At 40.0% G+C, this 18557-nt stretch overlaps 1 protein-coding gene and 1 non-coding gene across 6 annotated transcripts in view; both read left to right on the top strand.

Moving 5' to 3' along the window:
• RAB3GAP2 (RAB3 GTPase activating non-catalytic protein subunit 2) overlaps window positions 1-18557 on the top strand; it is a 107630-nt gene that overhangs the window by 42271 nt on the left and 46802 nt on the right. For 3 of the 5 annotated variants that reach the window (XR_006214183.1, XM_042976792.1, XM_042976794.1), the window contains exons 3-12: window positions 385-520; window positions 1602-1683; window positions 3629-3676; window positions 3761-3836; window positions 4167-4268; window positions 8235-8334; window positions 10307-10405; window positions 17098-17246; window positions 18092-18171; window positions 18301-18390. Coding sequence is in view for 4 of the 5 variants with exons in the window: in XM_042976792.1 (XP_042832726.1) it covers window positions 385-520; window positions 1602-1683; window positions 3629-3676; window positions 3761-3836; window positions 4167-4268; window positions 8235-8334; window positions 10307-10405; window positions 17098-17246; window positions 18092-18171; window positions 18301-18390 (962 nt within the window). In the remaining variant the exon portion in view is untranslated. The remainder of the gene's footprint in view (window positions 1-384; window positions 521-1601; window positions 1684-3628; window positions 3677-3760; window positions 3837-4166; window positions 4269-8234; window positions 8335-10306; window positions 10406-17097; window positions 17247-18091; window positions 18172-18300; window positions 18391-18557) is intronic. The other 2 variants (XM_042976793.1, XM_042976795.1) reach the window with 1 other exon arrangement.
• Window positions 12256-12387, top strand: LOC122236053. Its single transcript, XR_006214259.1, has one exon. It is a non-coding gene; the product is annotated as a small nucleolar RNA SNORA36 family (small nucleolar RNA).

Below are 18557 nucleotides of genomic sequence, written 5' to 3'. Positions count from 1 at the left end.
CCCTACAACATAAACATCAGAGAATTTTTTCTTTGCCGTGTAGCTGTAGATACCTTAGCTGTCTCTCTGGAATTGGATTATTCACTAAAGCTTCTAACAGTGAGTCATTCTTGGAATGATCTCTGTATGACATTCTTTTAATGTCTTACTAGTTTATATGTGCTTATGTTAAAACTTTCTGCATTAATATTCAAAACTGAGATTTGTTTGTAGTGGATATTTTATTTATTGGTCATCTTTGACGTGTTTTGATAGGGAATATTATTGAGACTTTTAAAAAGAAATAGGAAGATTTCTTTATCCCTTTTTCTTCCCCCTTGTTCCTCAAGGCAGATAAGCTGAGATGCAGTACTCTCAATATTTTTACATACACTGTAATTGAAGTTTTACCCACAGGAAGAAGAAGGAAATACTTGCAAAGCACAAAAAACTTCCTGGCTGCAAGACTGTGTTTTATCCTTATCTCCGACCAATGATCTTATGGTTATAGCTCGAGAGCAAAAAGCTGTTTTTCTAGTGCGTAAGTACTCTTATTATTTTTAGTGCTTTTTATTTTGATGCATAGAATAGGACGGAAATGGGTTAGCTAGAAAGAAAAAATGTTACTTACATTGTATGCATTATATGGTGGCGTTCTACAGTGTACTTTCATGTTTTGTGTAACACTTATTTTCAGTTTTTTTGTACCTCTCATTCTCTTTCCTTCTTTCGATTCTGTTTGTTTCCTCTGCTTTTCTTTCTTGGCTGCAGATACTTTAGCTGTGGTTATGTGGCTCTTCAGAGGCAGAACTGGGCATTGCCCGGTTCTTGAGAGGGGCGGGCAGAGCTAAATAGGCCGCTGGCCCCTTCTTAGTCATAATGTGAATGGAGGTGATTTTCAACTGTCTTTGAAAACTCATAGGACACTAGTTTCTCACTGTGGGCATAAATTTTCAGTTCATAATTTTTGTTGAAGACTAAAATGAAGGTTGACATAAAATATGGAAAACCTCACTGATCAAAATCAGATCATACATTATTAAACGGCTGTGGAATGGTCTTCAAAGTAGATTTATCCTTCTGTAGCATAAGCCTTTTTCTTTTTTTAATATTTATTTCTTTTGAGAGTGAGAGAGAGTGGGGGAGGGACAGAGAGAGAAGGAGAGAGAGAATCCTAGGCAGGCTCTGTGATGTCAGTTCAGAGGGCTCCGTCTCACGGTTCGTGAGACCCGGGTCGAAATCAAGAGTTGGATGCTTAACCGATTGAGCCACCCAGGCGCCCCTGTTGCATAAATCTAATAGAAAAGTCTTCTTTGTCATCTGAAGATAAAAGTCATTGCATAAATACAACAGATGGGGTGGTACATAAGAATAGTACTTTTCTTCTGCAAGAACTGAGACATCAGATGGATTTAATTGGAGGAGGGGAGAGACTACGGGCCAGGAGACTAGGTTGAGTTTTATAAAAATCTTATAAAATTTTTAAAATATTTACCTATAGAGACCCAAACCCACTAATATAGAACAATTACATTCTGTACTTATTCTAAAGGGAAACTGTGAAATTTATAAATTACTGTTTTAGTATGCTATAAAGTTATTTTATATGATAATTTTTTCAGCAAAATGGAAATACAGTGATAAAGGAAAGGAAGAAATGCAATTTGCTGCTGGCTGGAGTGGTTCTTTAAATGTCGAAGAAGGGTAGGTGCCAGTTAACGTTTTGTTTCTCAGCTTGTTAAATGTATGTGTGAAATTGTTTCACTTGTAGAGCAAGAAGTTTCATCACTGGAGTATTTAGTGAATGTATATTCATCCCAACTTAGAGGTTGTGGAGCGTGATCTGGTCAGCAAATTTAAATTTTACTCACGTGATTAGTTTTTTAAAAAAAACTAGTTTGCAGAGGATTTAAAGAGAAGCTCAGAGAGAATCCCATACTTTCTACATTTTGTTGTTTCCCGTGTTCATTACTGATTTTATTCAGCCAAGAAGTCCAAGGCAGTCATTGTTTTCTCTGCTTTGGTAGCATTGGCCTTGTACTTAAAGGGGACAGTGCTACATTAATTCTTAAAACTCACAAATACTTCAGAAAGGCAAGTTGGTAAATTCAAGTTTCCCAATGACCCAATAAGAGCGATTCTCTAGCCTGATTATTTGGTGGAGCTGCTAACCTGGAACCTGGTGCCAAAAACTGTTTTCACTTAAATTTTTATGACTGAAAGCTGTCTGATGAGGATGAGTAAGATACTTCAGACTTTGGATTCAGGTAAAAGACAACAGACAAGTGGAAGTCCATAATACGTGTTGGCACATTGTAGTTACTCACTGGAACGTTTTCTACTCTTATCAAAGTAAATGATAATATTTCACCTCAAGCCGTGTAGTCTAAGAATTTGAAGACATTTAATTTCTGTCAGCAGTGCAAAGCAAACACAGTGGCTCCGTTACTTTGAAGACAACAAACAAAAAGATTTTGTTCAGTGGTTGCATAATACGATGTATGGGGCAAGAGTGTTCACAGCTTCTTGAATAAGCTGGTGATGGGCCTGAGGGTTGACACTAAAATCAGTCAGGAGAAAAAAATAAATAAATAAAATAAAATCAGGAGGAGTATTTTATTTTATTTTCATTTCATTTCATTTCATTTCATTTATTAAATGTTTATTTATTTTTGATAGAGAGGGAAAGCGCAAGCTGGGGAGGGGCAGAGAGAGAGGGAGACACAGAATCTGAAGCAGGCTCCAGGCTCCGAGCTGTCCGTGCAGAGCCTGATGCAGGGCTTGAACTCACGAACTGTGAGGTCATGACCTGAGCCGAAGTCGGACGCTTAACTGACTGAGCCATCCACACGTCCCAAGAAGGAGTTATTTTAATTTGGGGGTTTAGTCTCTGAGCTCCTGAAAGATTTTTCAAGTCCACATGTCACATTAAAAAAGAATCTTTTAACTGAGAACAAACTGAGGGTTGATGGGGGGTGGGAGGGAGGGGAGGGTGGGGGACGGGTATTGAGGAGGGCACCTTTTGGGCTGAGCACTGGGTGTTGTATGGAAACCAATTTGACAATAAATTTCATATATTGAAAAAAAAATAATAAAAAAATAAAAAAGAATCTTTTAGGGACACTCAACCTAGCATGTTCTTTGAAATGGATTATCAGGGGCAGTTTCTGCAAAATATCAAGGAAGAAGCCAACCAGGTGAAATGCAGTTAATCCCTAGAATAACATAGCCACCGAAGTGGGGTTTGCCTGTGATGTGACCGACGTGCCTCCCGTGCTGTGCCCCATGCGTAGCTGACGCGGAGGAGAGGGGGCCGGTAGGAAATGACCGCCCACAATGACCTGCTGTCCCTCAGTTCTGTGTATAATCCATGTACGCAGTAAAGTTTTGCTTTCTCTTGTGCTTTTCGTGACGGTACAGAGTGAAGAATAGTGTTTTCATTAACCTCAAGTGAATGTGACCTTACCTTTTACGTGAACGATTTTTATTCTCCTTATGTGGAATTTCACTGTATTTTTACTTCTGCAATGAAGAAAACTGGTTCATGGGGCACAGCTTCCATTGGTTGCCCTTTAACATTAAAGTAGAGGGAAATAAAAGTACTTGCTAAATTCATTAGATAAACATACGATTTCGTTTTTGTTTTTAGAGAATGTGTAACCAGTGCTCTGTGTATCCCACTAGCAAGCCAAAAGAGGTAAGGATAAAGAAATTATTTGTTTTCTCTGCTTTGCTTTATGAGCAAAATTATAACAAAAATTACAAATTTTGTCTGTGACAGGAGTTCCACCGGGCGTCCTGACTGGACCTGCATCGTGGTGGGCTTTACTTCAGGTTACGTACGCTTCTACACGGAGGTGAGCTGAGTGTTCAGCAGTTAGAAAGCACCGCTCGACGGGAATATCTAGTTAGGTGTCCCCATTATACTCGTTTGTGACTCACTGCCTGCTGCTTGGGAATGTGTAGTTGCTACTTCCTGTGGGGGGTGGGTGTGGAAGCAGGGACAGGGGACGTCATGGTGGAAAGTTCTGGTAGAACCTATCGAGAAGAGAAGCTGTATTCTTCTGAAAGAGAGTGCCTGATATCTGTGGAAAACTGGTGGGGAAACGACAGTCTCTGCCTGGCCATACATGTTCGGGTCCATTCATAAGGAAACTAGCAGAGCCCTCCTTTTTGCTTCCTTCTAGAACGGCGTGCTCCTGCTCGCACAGCTTTTGAATGAGGACTCCGTGCTCCAGCTTAAGTGCAGGACCTATGAAATCCCACGGCATCCTGGCGTGACCGAACAGGTAGTGTAGAAGACTGTGTTCAAAGTAACAGTGCCTTTACTTTGAAGTATTTTTTTTGTCTTTTTTGGGAAACTTAAAGGTATCTTGTGGCACAGTTAGCTGTGCTGGCATATTCTGGAAATATAACCTGTTTATAACTGAGTAAAGAATCCCATTCTTGCTTTTACTTATTTAATGAAATATCCTATGTTTTATTATATAGTAAAATAAAAGACTGTAGTCAGAGAACCTTAAAAGGGTTTCTTATTTTCAGAATTTAATAGTGACTTAAGGTAGACATATGGTATATATCTTTTTTTATTTGGATTTAGCTGTCAAAATTGTACACAACAAAAGAAAAAAGTTCTGACCTATTATTAATACTACTATATTGTACTACCTATGGTGAAGTTTTTATTTATAGTGGGAAATATATTCACTGAAGATTTTGATAGAAAATAATATTTCATATCTAAGACTCTCCAAATGTACAGTTTTCACTGCTTCCCAGGTGGTGTGAGAATTTGCCTCAGTCAAAAATTAATTGTAGAGCCGTGTAAACTAATATGCTCTTGTTTGACTCACAGTGTACATAGTCAAAACTATGTAAATATGCCTTCCTCCTTTTTACTATCCTGCTTCCAAAAGGTTTCACGTGAACAGATGTGTGTATTGTGTACCTCTGTAGACTTAAATTGTATGAGAGGTGGCCTGGAGACTGGAGCTGTAGAAGAAACTTAATCTAGTAAGGGAGAATAGATTAATTCGTATTAATGCCTTTGAGCGAATTAAGCATCAGTGCAAAGCAGTACCTAGTGATTTGCCATTTTATGTGGCCAGAATACATTCTGTACAAGTTTGGAGAAAGGGGTGCTCAATTAGAGCGAGGACAATAAAAGAAACTTTCATTGAGGAGGTGAGATTTGAATTAAGCTGTGAAGAATGGTTATAGAACCTAATTAGTTAATGGTAAAAGAAGGGAAAGTATTTTAGGTAATCAGGAGAAAAATGAAGGGAGATTCAAATGTAGGATAGTGCATGAGACAACAAAGAAACCTATGATAGAAAATATTGAGAAACTGTCGAATAGGCAGAGTGGCCAGTTTTTTTCATAAATTTGAAAACCAAGTAAAAATCATAATGATTCAGGAGATGAGCAAAGCTACAAGGATTTATGAGAAGGAAGTGATATATCAAAGGGATACTGAAGGAATCTCTCCTCAGGAGGAATTGGAGTTGAGAGAGTCTGGAATCAAGGAGGCTAGTTAACTGATTTTTTGAAGTTCTCTGTAATAGACGTGCAGTGTTGGGATGGGACTCTGTAAAGGCTGCAAGAAGAGAAAAATGACCAGGACAAAAATCATTTAAAGGAACAATTGACACGATTTGGTTATTGTTTAGAGGTATAGATGAGTCAAGAGGAAAATGAGTGGTCTCTAAGATACCCACTTGAAGAGTGCCATTGACAAAGTAGGAAGATGGGACTGCTTTGGCAGTGAATTAAGGTTGTTAAGTTTGGTTTTAGACATGTTGAGTTTGAGGCGATGGTAGGAAATAAAATGAAAATACTAGTATGGCTTGCCATACAGAATTTCTATACAGGCGCAAAGACTAGATTGAAGAAGTTGGTTTAAGTCATAGATAATGAATTCTTCCAGGTATAGGACCTAGGAAAATAAAAGTGAAGACTGAAAATTTAAGTCTTCCTAATATTCACCACAAGAAAGTAGAAGAAAATGAAACCGTTGGAGGAAACAAAGAAGGAGCTCTTGGAAATCTAAGAAGATACTGTGTTCATTGAAGATACTTCTCAAGAGCTGTTCTCTGTTTTTCTATTCTCTAGGTGGTGAAGGTTCTTTGAACATTTTAAGTTGGGTTATGTCTATACTATTTTTTAGAGTTGGTAGAAAAATATTTAAATACTTGCTGTTTGCGAGTCAGGAAAATCTATGGGTTGAAAAATAATTCTTATTGAACACGGAGAGAGAAGTCTTTGTTGTTACTCTATATTCTACATAAGCATCTTTGGATCTGATATATCAATTTATATATCAAAAGTACATATTCGCTTCTTCTTGTACTCCCAGATCTATTAAGGATCACAGAGCACATTCCCTCTGATTCAATTTTCTGGGGTCAATGAGTGTAGTGGAAGTGACAGCAGGTCATTGTAGGAGAAGATTCCAAAGAGAGAAGATCTCTTTCTTGAATGTCAAAGGAACTCCTTCTGGGTCTTCTGCACAAAGATCTCTGTCATCCGGCATAATTTCTGTAGCTTTTGGACCATTGGTATTTGTATTAGTATCTCCTTCAGCAGGACTGTCTGGATTTGGAGATAACTGACTTGCTCCTCCAAGGCAGTGACAAGGCTCTTTCCCCACTGTTGTGCTCAGTGGGCCGTACAGCCTAGCCTTGTGCATCTGTCATATGAGCACCCGTGCCAGCTCCCTTCCTCTGGCTCCTATCCCTCGTGGCCCATAAATCTCTTTTAAAAATGGAAACAGTCTACTGGTCCAGTAGGAAAGAGGGCAGGGCAGTTCTGAAAAGGAGATTTGTCGGAAAGCACATAACATTTTGAATCTAAATAATAATCTAAGAACTATAAGCAACTACATTTGGATAATTTTTCACCTTTTATATTGACAAAGATCAAGATTTACAAAACTGTTGGTTACAGTATGGAGAAACACACTCATGTATTGGTGGAAACGTAAATTGACAGGTACTTTCTTGAGGGCAGTTTAATAATATGAATGAATATTGAGAATACTATACGCTCCAACAGACCCAGTTGAAGGAATTTATACTAAAGTAATGTGAAAAGATCTACACAGAAGAATTTTTATTGCAGTGGTGTTTATAATGAAAATGTATTAATTCATTCATAAGTATTTATTTACTGCCTATTTTATGCCCCGTCCAGTTCTAATCACTGAGAATCCTTGGTAAAGCAGACACACAGAGATCCTCCTTTCCTGGAGTTTATAGTCTGGGGATGGCAAAGGGAGACCAGCAATAAACAACTAGAGATACAAAGATGGTTCCAGTGTCTGACAGGTACTAGGAAGGAAGTAATCATGTTGATGAGGTGGTAAGGAGGCAGGAGAATGGAGGTGCCTGCTTGACCTCTAGGGGCTCGGGAGAAGCCTCTGAGCAATTGCGTTTGAGCTGAGAACTGATTGATCAGAAGAATTAGGCAGGTGATGACCTGGGAGGTAAGGTCTAGGCCTGTTCAAAGCACTGAGATGATAATGGCCTTTGTTCAGGGAGCAAGGGGAGAGAGAGGTGAGATGATAGACAGGTGCCCCGTCCTCTAGGCCTGGTTAAGGAGGCAGGCTGTGTCCCAGAGTGCAGAAGGAAGCTGTTGGAGGGCCTCAGTCAGGAGAGTGGTTTCTAGGTCTCCCAAACAAAATTTCTATCACTAAGAACTAGTTAACTAAATTTTGATACATATGCTACCTACTGCTTTAGCCACAATAAAAAATGATTTGCTCACTTACTGGAGTGGAAAAATATCATTGACATATTGAGTAATAAAAAACATGTTATACTGTATATAGTATAACCTCACCCAAAGCGTATAAGGATGTGTATTGAGACATGTCTGGGATATCAGGTGAGTTTCTTTTTTTTCCTTCTTCTTTTATATATTGTTGTATTTGCACAATGACTATACTTCAGTTTAATGCAATGTGTACATTTTTTGGTTAATCTCACCACCTACCCTGAATGCATTATACATCATTTACAAAAGCTCTTGTTTGAGAAGAATTGTAGGTCCTTGGCCAAAAGGCATTCTGAATTTAATTTTCAATTTATTTTTACTTTTCTTCTGCTTGATGGTGTTTTGTGTGTTGGGTGGTTGACACTTAACTTAGTTATAGTATTTTCTATTTTTCATTAATCCTGACATTCAACTATAATACAAAAAGTAGACATGCTTATTTGGTAATGATGAGATGTATTATTTTCTTATTTCTTTAATAGAATGAAGAGTTGAGTATCTTATATCCAGCTGCCATTGTGACTATTGATGGATTTAGCCTTTTTCAGTCTCTTCGTGCTTGTCGAAATCAGGTAGCAAAAGGTAATTTTTGGCATGCCGTATCTGACTTCTAACTTCTCATTTAATTTAACCCATTTAGAGAATTAAGTATGTCCTCTTAAAAAGGCCGCCTGTACTAGATTTACAACAAAGACCCTGTGACTGTAAAAATGGGAGTGCGTTGTTGGGTAGATGGCTCAGTAAGATAAAGGCAAGGACTGGTAATCAACGCTATGTATTGGGGTGGGAAATTTCATTGCATCTAGCCGAGGAACCAAGTTCTCACTATTTCAGCAGCTGTTGGGCTGGTTACTAGAATCTTGTGATTCTGCATTGCTTCCATTCTCACCGAGGGTAAGGATACCACTGTGTGCAGGGGGGATTTTATTCCCCACCCCGCCCCACCCACCCGTGGGTAAGGCCCAACAGGGAGTCCACATTGGCTTCTCTTTGCTAACCCGGAAAGCTTCTGAATGGAGAAGTTAAATGCCTGAATGATGTGTATATGGGCAACTACATTATTTCCAGACTTGGGGGTGAAAAGTGCACAAATAATCAAGAGTTCTTTCTCGTACTGCTCAGTTTACATTCTTGGGAAGAGGATGAAGAGCAGAGTTGTGTCCATCAAATTCAAGATGCCATTGTTTATAGATGCAGTAGTACCTGCAAAAATGCCGCCAGTGAGAAACATACCATCAATTTTAAGACCCCACTTTTAGAAAGGCCTTAAACTCAGTGAAAACACCAGTGCTAGACTTCCTCCTTTTCTTCTGGGCTTGGGTAGTGGGGCTTATAATGGCCCTAAAACCAAGTTTGTCTTGTTTGCAGGTTGATGAATTGGTAAAATTAGGAGGTTTTGGTTATGTACGTCTTTAATGGTACCTGCTTTTCTATTCAGTCAGAACTTGTTGGAATTTTTATGGCTATTTTCATAATCTTTTAAATTATTTAAATTTAGGCATAATAAGCATCATTATCTTGGGGTCATTTAAAATAGTCATTAGTATATATACCTAAAGAGACTGGCAGTTTTCTGCAGGTAAGAATTCAGTCGGTGAAATAAACTAGAAATAGATGATTATTGGTATTGTCAGCCATTTAATTTTTATTATTGTTGAGTTCCTGTTTATCTTTTGTGTTTAAGACCATAAAGCCATTGGTCTCCTAGGAAGTAAGAAAGCCACTAAGTGCCCACCTAAAGTAAGCTGCTCTGAAAAGAATTCTGACAAATTGTTGTGTCTTTTTATTTCGGCATGTAGGAAAATTCTCTTTTCTTGGCCTTACTATCAAAATCTGAAGTGCTTAGAGGAATCTGTTTTTCCCTTATTAAAGTACTTCACTTTCCAGAATAAACAACCAGAATCCAGCTGTATTCTAATATGTAGCATGAAACTTTACTGATAAATAGGACCTTGTGCCTAAACCTATGGCAAGAGGTGTAACTATTGCTTTTCTGTTCATTACTCGCTCACTTGGTGGAAATACTGAGCAGATACAGGCATTTTATTCTTTCTGGTGATGCTATTGCTGGTTACATATCTTTCTATCAAGACTGGCCTAGGCTGTTGTCTTCGAGGCCTTGCTATATGTGTGCTCTTACGGGCATGTCATTGAGTTTTAATTTTTCACCAAGTTAAGGCACTAGTTGCCATTCTCAGGATTTTATCCACTATTTCTCAGCAGGGAGAGATTGTTTCTTTGTCTTCAACTGCAGTTTGAATTCGCCTTAAAGTTTAGTAATAGTCTAGAGTTTTTAACAGCCTTCTTCCAATTACGTGAATGTTCCAAAATCTCTTGTGACGGTCAACTTGCTCTTTTAATGTTTGCGTTTTACATATACTGTCTTGGCATGAATAAAGTTCACTTTAGCCTTGTTTATGTTGCCTTGCCTCATTATTATTATTATTGAAATTTTAAAGTAATCGAGTTATTATATTTTTAAAGGTTTTTTTTGTAAAACTTCGCTTCATCCATTATAGTTAAGTTTGGATTGTTTAATTTTTGTCTTTAACAGCTGCGGCATCAGGCAATGAGAACATACAGCCACCACCGTTAGCTTATAAAAAATGGGGTCTACAAGATATCGACACTATTATTGATCATGCTAGTATTGGTAAGCCTTACTCATTCAAATTCTTATGGAATTTACTTCTTTTGCTTTTTAATTGATGTATCTCATTTATTAGAAATGTCCATTTATCCTTAGGCGAAAGGAAATGCATTGTCTTTAGTGAGACATTTGGAAGTTACTCCAGACTTACGGATCATTGTAGGTTTGTAAGTTTAAGAAGTGATAGCAGTTTTAATAATTACATCTTCAGCAGCAGTATTGTTCAGCTTTAGGTCTTTCACTATTTGACTTCATTTTTTTTTTTTTTTTTTTGCAGACAAGTTTAATTCATATAATCACCATATAGCTCAGTCTTCTAAAAATGTAACCTTTAGACCAGCAGAGTATAGGTAAAAGCAGATTTCTCCTTGCGAGCATAATTGAAGACTCACTGTGTTAGGCACTGGGAACACAGACGAAAAAGGCAGAGGTGAGAAGGCTTGGTCTCATCAGGGAAGCGTGAGGCTAGCTGGAAGAACCTTGTGGAAACAGCTGCAGTCCCCAAGTGCGCCAGCTGGGGCGGGAGGCGGAGGAGAACCCCTGGCGCTGAGGGAGGTAGGGAGCAGTGGCGGACTTCAGTCTGAAATTGGAAGAATGAGTGGGACTTGATCAGAAGCAGCAGCACAGAGGCGGCATCCTAGCCAACGTGTGCTAGGCGTGAGGGGGGAAGTGCACCGCGTGCTGTAAAAATAATGGGCACAAGGAGAACTGGCAGGCAGACATGTAAATAGGAGTCAGATTTTGAAGAGCCTAGTGTGCTATGCAGAGGAATTTAGGTCTTCTCCCAGCAACACTGAGAGCCACTGGAGAATTCTGAGCGAAACAATGGTATTATCACTTAGCCTGTTAGAAGAATCGCTTTGGTAGTTTTTAGTGACTGTAATGTGGGGGTCAAGACTAGAAACTAGGTGCAGGAAGGATACTTCTTGGTAAGAAGTAATGAGTTTCTGAATTAAGGTAGTAGAAATGGAGTGGAGGAGAAAATACTATTTAAAAAATGTGTATTGTTTTCTGTTTACCAACATGTTATATGCTTGTTAAATTCAAATAGTATATAAGTATATAAAGAGGAAAAGAAAAAATATCCCCTTAAACCCTATACCATCCAGAGATACTCACCATTGGCATTTTGGTAAACATCCGTACAGACTTGTGTGTGAAATGCATGTGTAATATGTATATGGTGATAGAAATAGGTTTTCATAAATAGGATTACATCATACCAACCATATTACAGCCCTTTTCTAATCAACATATTGTAAAGAGCCTTTCAATCAATTTTGCTAAATACACATTTTATCGGGGTCCTGATAGAAAACAGATGGCACCCCTGAAATAGGACAGCTGAAACGTGTTTTATTTACAGAGGAACCATTTGGAAAGATGTGGTGCAGGAGAACCACCAGGGATGGTACAGCATCTCGGGGCCTCGTAGCAGCCCAGCTGTTAGCCACTGCTAGGCCACAGGGGGCGAGGGCCTGGACAGTTCCAGAACTTGGAGGTAGTGAATAGAATCAGCATCTTAGGCGCAGGATGGCTTTTTTTTCACGTGTCACAGGGAAGTAGGTGTCCTGACTTCACTTTCCTTTCTGTCTTTGATGTCCTGATGAGGCTTCCCGTTGTCTGAAGCCAGGCGGATGTCAGCCTAATCTACACACACTGTGCCCTGGGAGTGGGCGGGGAGAGAAGGCAGGAGTGTGAGTCTGCAGGGTCAGACAGAAGATCCCTGACACACGCATCCCGTGGCTTGTTGCTGCGTCCTTCTCATGAGGAGTACTCTGCAATGAAGCACTTTCTTGTAGACATTCAGTGTGTCTTTACTGTTTTGCTAATAACGTAAACATGCTGCAAAATTCCAAAGTGTTGAGTTCGGTTCAGGGTGTCTTCCCTGTTCTGTTAATTGAACTTTGGAACATTGAAACGGGCTAGGAAAAATGATTGGATAGAAAATATCATTCTATTCATTTATCTCCCAGCCTACAAAATGATGGGAAAATAAAAAAGGTACAACGGACTTTATTTTGCATGTATATCTTTATGTTGAAGTTCTGATGAATTCATCCAACAAATAAGTGAACACCTGGTATGTCCTAGGTGCTAATACTGGAGCTAGAAATAGAAGGCAGACGGAACCCCGTCCTGATGACGCTTACATTCTGTGATAGGGAGATACACGATGGACAGTTAAGCCAAATGAATAAATACGGTCATATCACAATGTTAGCCTGCATCATGAGGAAAATAAGCAGAGGGTTATGATGGAGAGTGAAAGGAAGAGGCCACTTCAGGTAGACTGGTGAAGATAAGGCTCTCCAGAGAAGTGACGTTCAGACGGGACACTGGGGGGGAAGAGCAGCCAGCTATGTGAAGGGGTGTAGGAAGAGCATTCCAGGCAGAGGGGGTCCCTGTGAGTCGATTGTAAAGAGTAAGGGGAGGGGCGCCTGGGTGGCTCATTCTGTTAAGCGTCTGACTCTTGATTTTGACACAGGTCGTAATCTCGTGGTTGTGCGATCAAGCCCCATATGGACTCTGTTGGGCTCTGTGCCGGGCATGGAACCTGCTTAACGTTCTCATTCTTTCTCTCTTTGTATTAAAAAAAAGGGGGGGGGGGACAGGACAAGGTAGGGTTGGAGATGGAGACTGGGGACAGATCACATAGGGTAAGGAGGTTGGATTCTCTCTAAATACAGGGGATGTCACTGATGGTGTCTAGCTACGGGGCATTTAAAATTATCCTGACTGCTGCTTAGAGGCTTGTGAAATAAAAAGTAAAAGCAGGGAGACCAGTAAGGAGTTTGTTGCAATAAGGGAGAATGGCGGCCTTGCCTGGGGAGGAAGCCGTGGAGCTGGAGAGGGTGGACAGATTGAGATATTTTTGTAACTGGTAAGGGGTGGATTTGAGAAATGAGAGAAAGGAAGGACTCAGGGATATCTGATTTTTTTTAATTTGAGCAAGTTGAGTGGATGATCTGTTTACTGAAATGAGAAATATGGAGAAGGAAGAGGTTTGAGGTGGACAGATCAAGAGTTAGGTTTCTTACAGGTTAACTTCTGACACAATTACACATTCAAATGGAGGTGTCAAGTAGGCAGCTAGATACGCATCTGAAGTTTAGGGAAGAAGTCCAAGTTATTGACACAAATTTGAGAGGGGGTGGTTGACTGTGGGATGCTTCGTAGAATTCAGGAAGGGAAAAGGTCCATCAGATTTGGCAACGTAGAGCTCTTCCTTGAGTCTGATGTGAGCACTTTAGGTGGAGCAGTGAGGAGGAAAGCCAGATTGGGGTAGGTTGAAGAAGAAACTTTTCCACCTCTATTTTCAGAAATTAGAAACACAAGAGCCAAGAAACTGGATCACAGCATCTCCATTTTTTATGTTCAGTCTTGACCTCTTCCTTAAAATTCATTTCTATAGAATTCATTTTCCACCAGGGTATCCAAACTTAACATATCCAAATCGGAATTTTTTATTTCCTCCCCCAAACTTGTTTCTCCTTTTTTCTTATCATCTCTTCTGTTGCTCACACCCGAAGATTCTGAGTCATCCTTGACCCCTCCTCTCAGGTTTTTCATCCAGCAACTACCCCCCCCCCCCACCCCCCCCTCTTCCTGCACAGCAGACTCTTTCTGACCACCGCTCATCTCCATCATTGTGAGCACCGTGGTCTAAGCCACCATCATCTCTTGCCTGAATGATTGAGGAAAAAACCATTCTAACTGGCCTTTCTGCTTCCTTTCTTCCCTCTCTAAAATCTGTTTGCCAGTTAGCAGCTAATAGCCTTTTGAAATGTAAGTCATGTTTTTGTCACTCTTCTGTGCAAAATGTTATTTTTATAGTGGCTTCCTGTCTTATTCCTAATAAAATCCAAAGGCCTTATAGTGGCATACAAGGCCTGACATTGCCTGGTTTATGGTGTGTCTTTTGTCTTTTACCTTATCTTCTTTAGTACCTCACCCCCCCCCCCCCGCCCCGCCCCCGCCCCGTGTGTTTGACCACATCTTCTAGTTGTTCCTCAGATACACCAGGCGGCCTCCTGCTTGAGAGCATTTGTGATTGTGGCTCCTTCTGCCTGGAAAATTCTACCCAGCTAGCCATGGCTCGCTCGCTCTCTCACCTCATTTAGGTCTCTGCCCAGATATTATTTTGTTAAAGAGGTCTTCTTTAGCCACTATAACAGACCTAGAAAATTATCCGAGTTTGACTTTATGGAAATTTATATTAAGAGTTAAATTAATATTTATATTTTAATAATATTTAAAATAATAGTGGGTTAACATTTAATCATAAATTATATTTCAAAATAGTATATTTACATAAATAGATTTTAATATGTATTTTAACTGTAAATTGTAATTTTTATAATATAAATTATATTAATATTTATACTAAGTTTCAAAGTGTGGCAAGGCCTCAGATAAGATGTTCAGGAAAGACACAAAAAATTCACATCTAAGGAAATACACTTATAGCAGGCAGCTTGTCTCAGCAGTAATATTCACCTCATTCCTAATAATGAAAGCAGTGTATATTTAATAAGAAATTGAAATATTTATATATTGAAAGGATATGGGGAGAAGAAGGGCTGTCAATAAGCTGTATCTTCATTTACCTTAAATCAATGAAAAATAATGCTCAGATTGGTGACTCAACAGACCACGGGTCTCTCGATTTCACCACTTTGCCGCAGTACAGAGAGCAGGACAGCACACTAAGACCTCAGGGATGCAGTCAGCGGTTCGTAGGCTGTGGGAGAGGAGTGCCTATTGGAGTATAGGGAGAAGTTATTTAAAAAATTTTTTTAAATTTATCCTGGGGGAGAGAGAGCAGGTGCATTTAGTGTAGGGGCCGAGAGAGGGAGAGGGAATCTCAAGCAGGCTTCTCGCTGCCAGTGCAGAGCCCAGCATGGGGCTCCATCCCACGACATGGGGATCATGATCTGAGCTGAAATCAAGAGTCGGACACTTAACTGACTGAGCCACCCGTGCGCCCCGAGAGAGGTTATTTTAAAACTTAAATTTCAGGGGCACCTGGGTGGCTCAGTCAGTTAAGCGTCCGACTTCAGCTCAGGTCACCGTCTCGCGGTCCGTGAGTTCGAGCCCCGCGTCGGGCTCTGGGCTGATGGCTCAGAGCCTGGAGCCTGCTTCCGATTCTGTGTCTCCCTCTCTCTCTCTGACCCTCCCCCGTTCATGCTCTGTCTCTCTCTGTCTCAAAAATAACTAAACGTTAAAAAAAAATTTTTTTTAAAAAACCAAAACTTAAATTTCAATTTATATGTCACACAGTCCACCCTTTGATTTCATTCTGGTAGTGTCAGGCCAAAGTTAGGCAGATTTTTATCACATAGTAAAAACATTTTGTATATTGAATCATGAATTTATTCATGAAGGTGGGACAGGTGTTCTCTTTCAGAATAGTCCAGCTTTGACAATTATTTGATCACTTCAATCCCTCAGTCCAGCAAATGGCCTGCTCAGGCTCTCCCTAAAAGTATTTCCTTTCCCAGGACTCTTCTTCAGGAACATCGTGTTTTTTGACCATTTGCAGGTCAAGTCGAGGCAATACCTGTATGTGAAAATTAGGGTAACTCCTGTTCCAATCTACAGTGTATTTGAGTTTAGAACTTTCCAGCTGAGTATCTTCACGGACCATGTGAATACCCAGGTACCGCATGTGTGCCTGAGTCCACATAGGTTGAATCTTAGCAGCACATCTTTACTTCCTGGATCTCTCAGCTTCCTCCACCACCTGCTGCTCCCATCTCTCTCTCCCTGCCCCCAGGTGAATTTACATGGCCTTGGTTTTTCCTTTGCTACTCCAGACAAGCATGTGGGTGTCAGCAGTCTGTCTGCTTTTACCCTTAGAGCCTTGGGGAAACAAGAAGTTAACTCTTCCTTCGAAAAGGTTGGGGATTTCTGGACTACAGAGTAAAGGTTTGAAAGTGTTTTGTTTTTTGCTGTGTTGGGAGGGGTAGGATACAGAGCACAGATGCTCTCATCTTTTTGGTGGCTGTGTAAATTAACACCACCTCTATGGAATGCAGTGTAACAGTATGTAATAAAATGTTTAAAAATGTGATCCCCTTTGAGAATTTCTGTCTGTAAGAATTTTCCGTACTGATAGACATACATAGGTGTCCAAAGACATACCAGAGATCTTTATCACAGCGTTATTGGTAGCGGCAAAGATGGGAAACAACCTAAATATCCATCAGAGGTCAAATCAGTTACGGTATGGCCGTCGTGGAATGTTCTGGGTGACTGAGAAGAACGTGGCACGTCTCTTTGATGTTTTTATGAAATAAACGAGTAAGACACACATCCTTTTACTTGGTGTGCTGTCATCTGTTGTACAACATCTCCTGAAGGCGGCGTAAGACACGGTTTCACTTGTTGCCTCTAGGAACTGACTGATGCCTGGAGATCTGGGCAGACTGGATACCTTTTGTACTGTCTGAATTTGTATGTGTCAAAAAGTTAATATTGAAATTTTGTAGTATTTTACGGCTTAGAGAAATAGGTGACACTTTTAATATTTTATGACATTGGTTTTACAGTCATTTAAAAATGACTTTTATCTGTTATATAAAAGTAAGCAGTTTGCATCTTTGAATGGAATCGGACATGTAATGACCTGAAGTGACAGTGTCATTTCAGTGCATTTAGCTCACGTGTTGTTGCTCTTGTTTCGTCATTAGGTATTATGACTCTGTCCCCGTTTGATCAAATGAAGACTGCTTCCAATGTAGGTGGATTTAATGCAGCAATTAAAAACAGCCCACCTGCCATGTCTCAGTACATCACTGTCGGGTCCAATCCATTCACTGGCTTCTTCTATGCTTTAGAGGTAAGAGTTTTGTCACTGATCACGGGTAAGGCCTCTCTCGGTTTTTCACCTTGTCTGCAAATTGGATATTGTAGGTTAGCCTTAGAAAGATTAGGCAGTTTACGTTTCTAAGTTTTCAATTTAAGCTAAAATTAGTCCCCACTGACTTCCTTCTAGATTCTTTAGGTGAACTGAAAAGGTACTAAAGTCAGCGTAAAACCAACACATTTCTCCATTTCAGCTCCCCCAACTTCCTGAATGGTTGATTTGTCTTTAAACACTGGTGCACTAATCAGCGTCTCAGGGTTACTTCTAGCCCACCAGAGACTGCAGTAAATCAGGAATTGTAAAGTTACCCGCTGTGGCAGATAGAAGTGGTGAAAATTGGTTCCTAAAAATAGGGGAAAGTTAGGTGCTGGACTTGGTGGCTCTTATTTCTCGCTTATAAAACAGCCTTCTTAGAATTGTCCAAACTATCTTTTTACTTTAATAAAAATATACATTAAAAAAAAAAAAAAAAAAAGAGGGACGGGAGCCAGTTGTGGGTAGACAGGAGATCCACAGCCTTGCTAGAATAATGCCATGTTAACGTCCTAGTTAAACTTTTTAAATTAAATTACAGTTTAAGGAGGCTAATCCTGAAGATAAAATGGACTGCTGGTGATTTTACTTTTAAACTGTAGAGTTAAAACTTCTGATTATATTCCTACTTCCTAAAATCATGTTTATTGCCCTCTCTGAAAGATGCTATTTTTGATGGTCCAGGCTTTACAGCCTTTCAAACTCTTTAAAAGTAAGCCTTGTTTAGAAAGTATATTTTGGTTGTCAGCTATTCCCTGTTCTCTTTCAAATGTCTTGTTTTTCAGGGAAGCACGCAACCATTATTATCTCATGTTGCCCTGGCTGTTGCAAGTAAGCTCACTTCGGCCTTATTTAACGCTGCCAGGTAATTACGGAACGCTTGACTGCAAGATGATCTAATTTGTATCTCGCTTGGTTTTCACATCTGTTTTGATAATCTGCACATTAGAACGTTGGAAGCCCTGGTTTTATTCTAAATTCTCTTTCCGGTCAGTGGTTGGCTCGGTTGGAAAAGTAAGCACGAGGAAGAGGTGGTGCCGAAGCAGAAGCCGAAGGTGGAGCCCGCTGCCCCGTTAGCTGTAAGGCAAGTTGGCCGTGCTCGTCTCCCGTTGTGTGTTTGTGAAAATGTACCGTGAAATGCATGGCCTTTAAAAAATTTTTTTTTTTTATGTTTTATTTATTTTTGAGAGAGAAAGGGAGAGAGCATGGGCAGGGGCAGAGGGAGAGGGAGACACAGAATCCGAAGCAGGC

Source organism: Panthera tigris, chromosome F3 (genome assembly GCF_018350195.1).
Source record: "Panthera tigris isolate Pti1 chromosome F3, P.tigris_Pti1_mat1.1, whole genome shotgun sequence".
Taxonomy (NCBI): Eukaryota; Metazoa; Chordata; class Mammalia; order Carnivora; family Felidae; genus Panthera; species Panthera tigris.
This window is presented reverse-complemented; position numbering and strand designations above follow the sequence as displayed.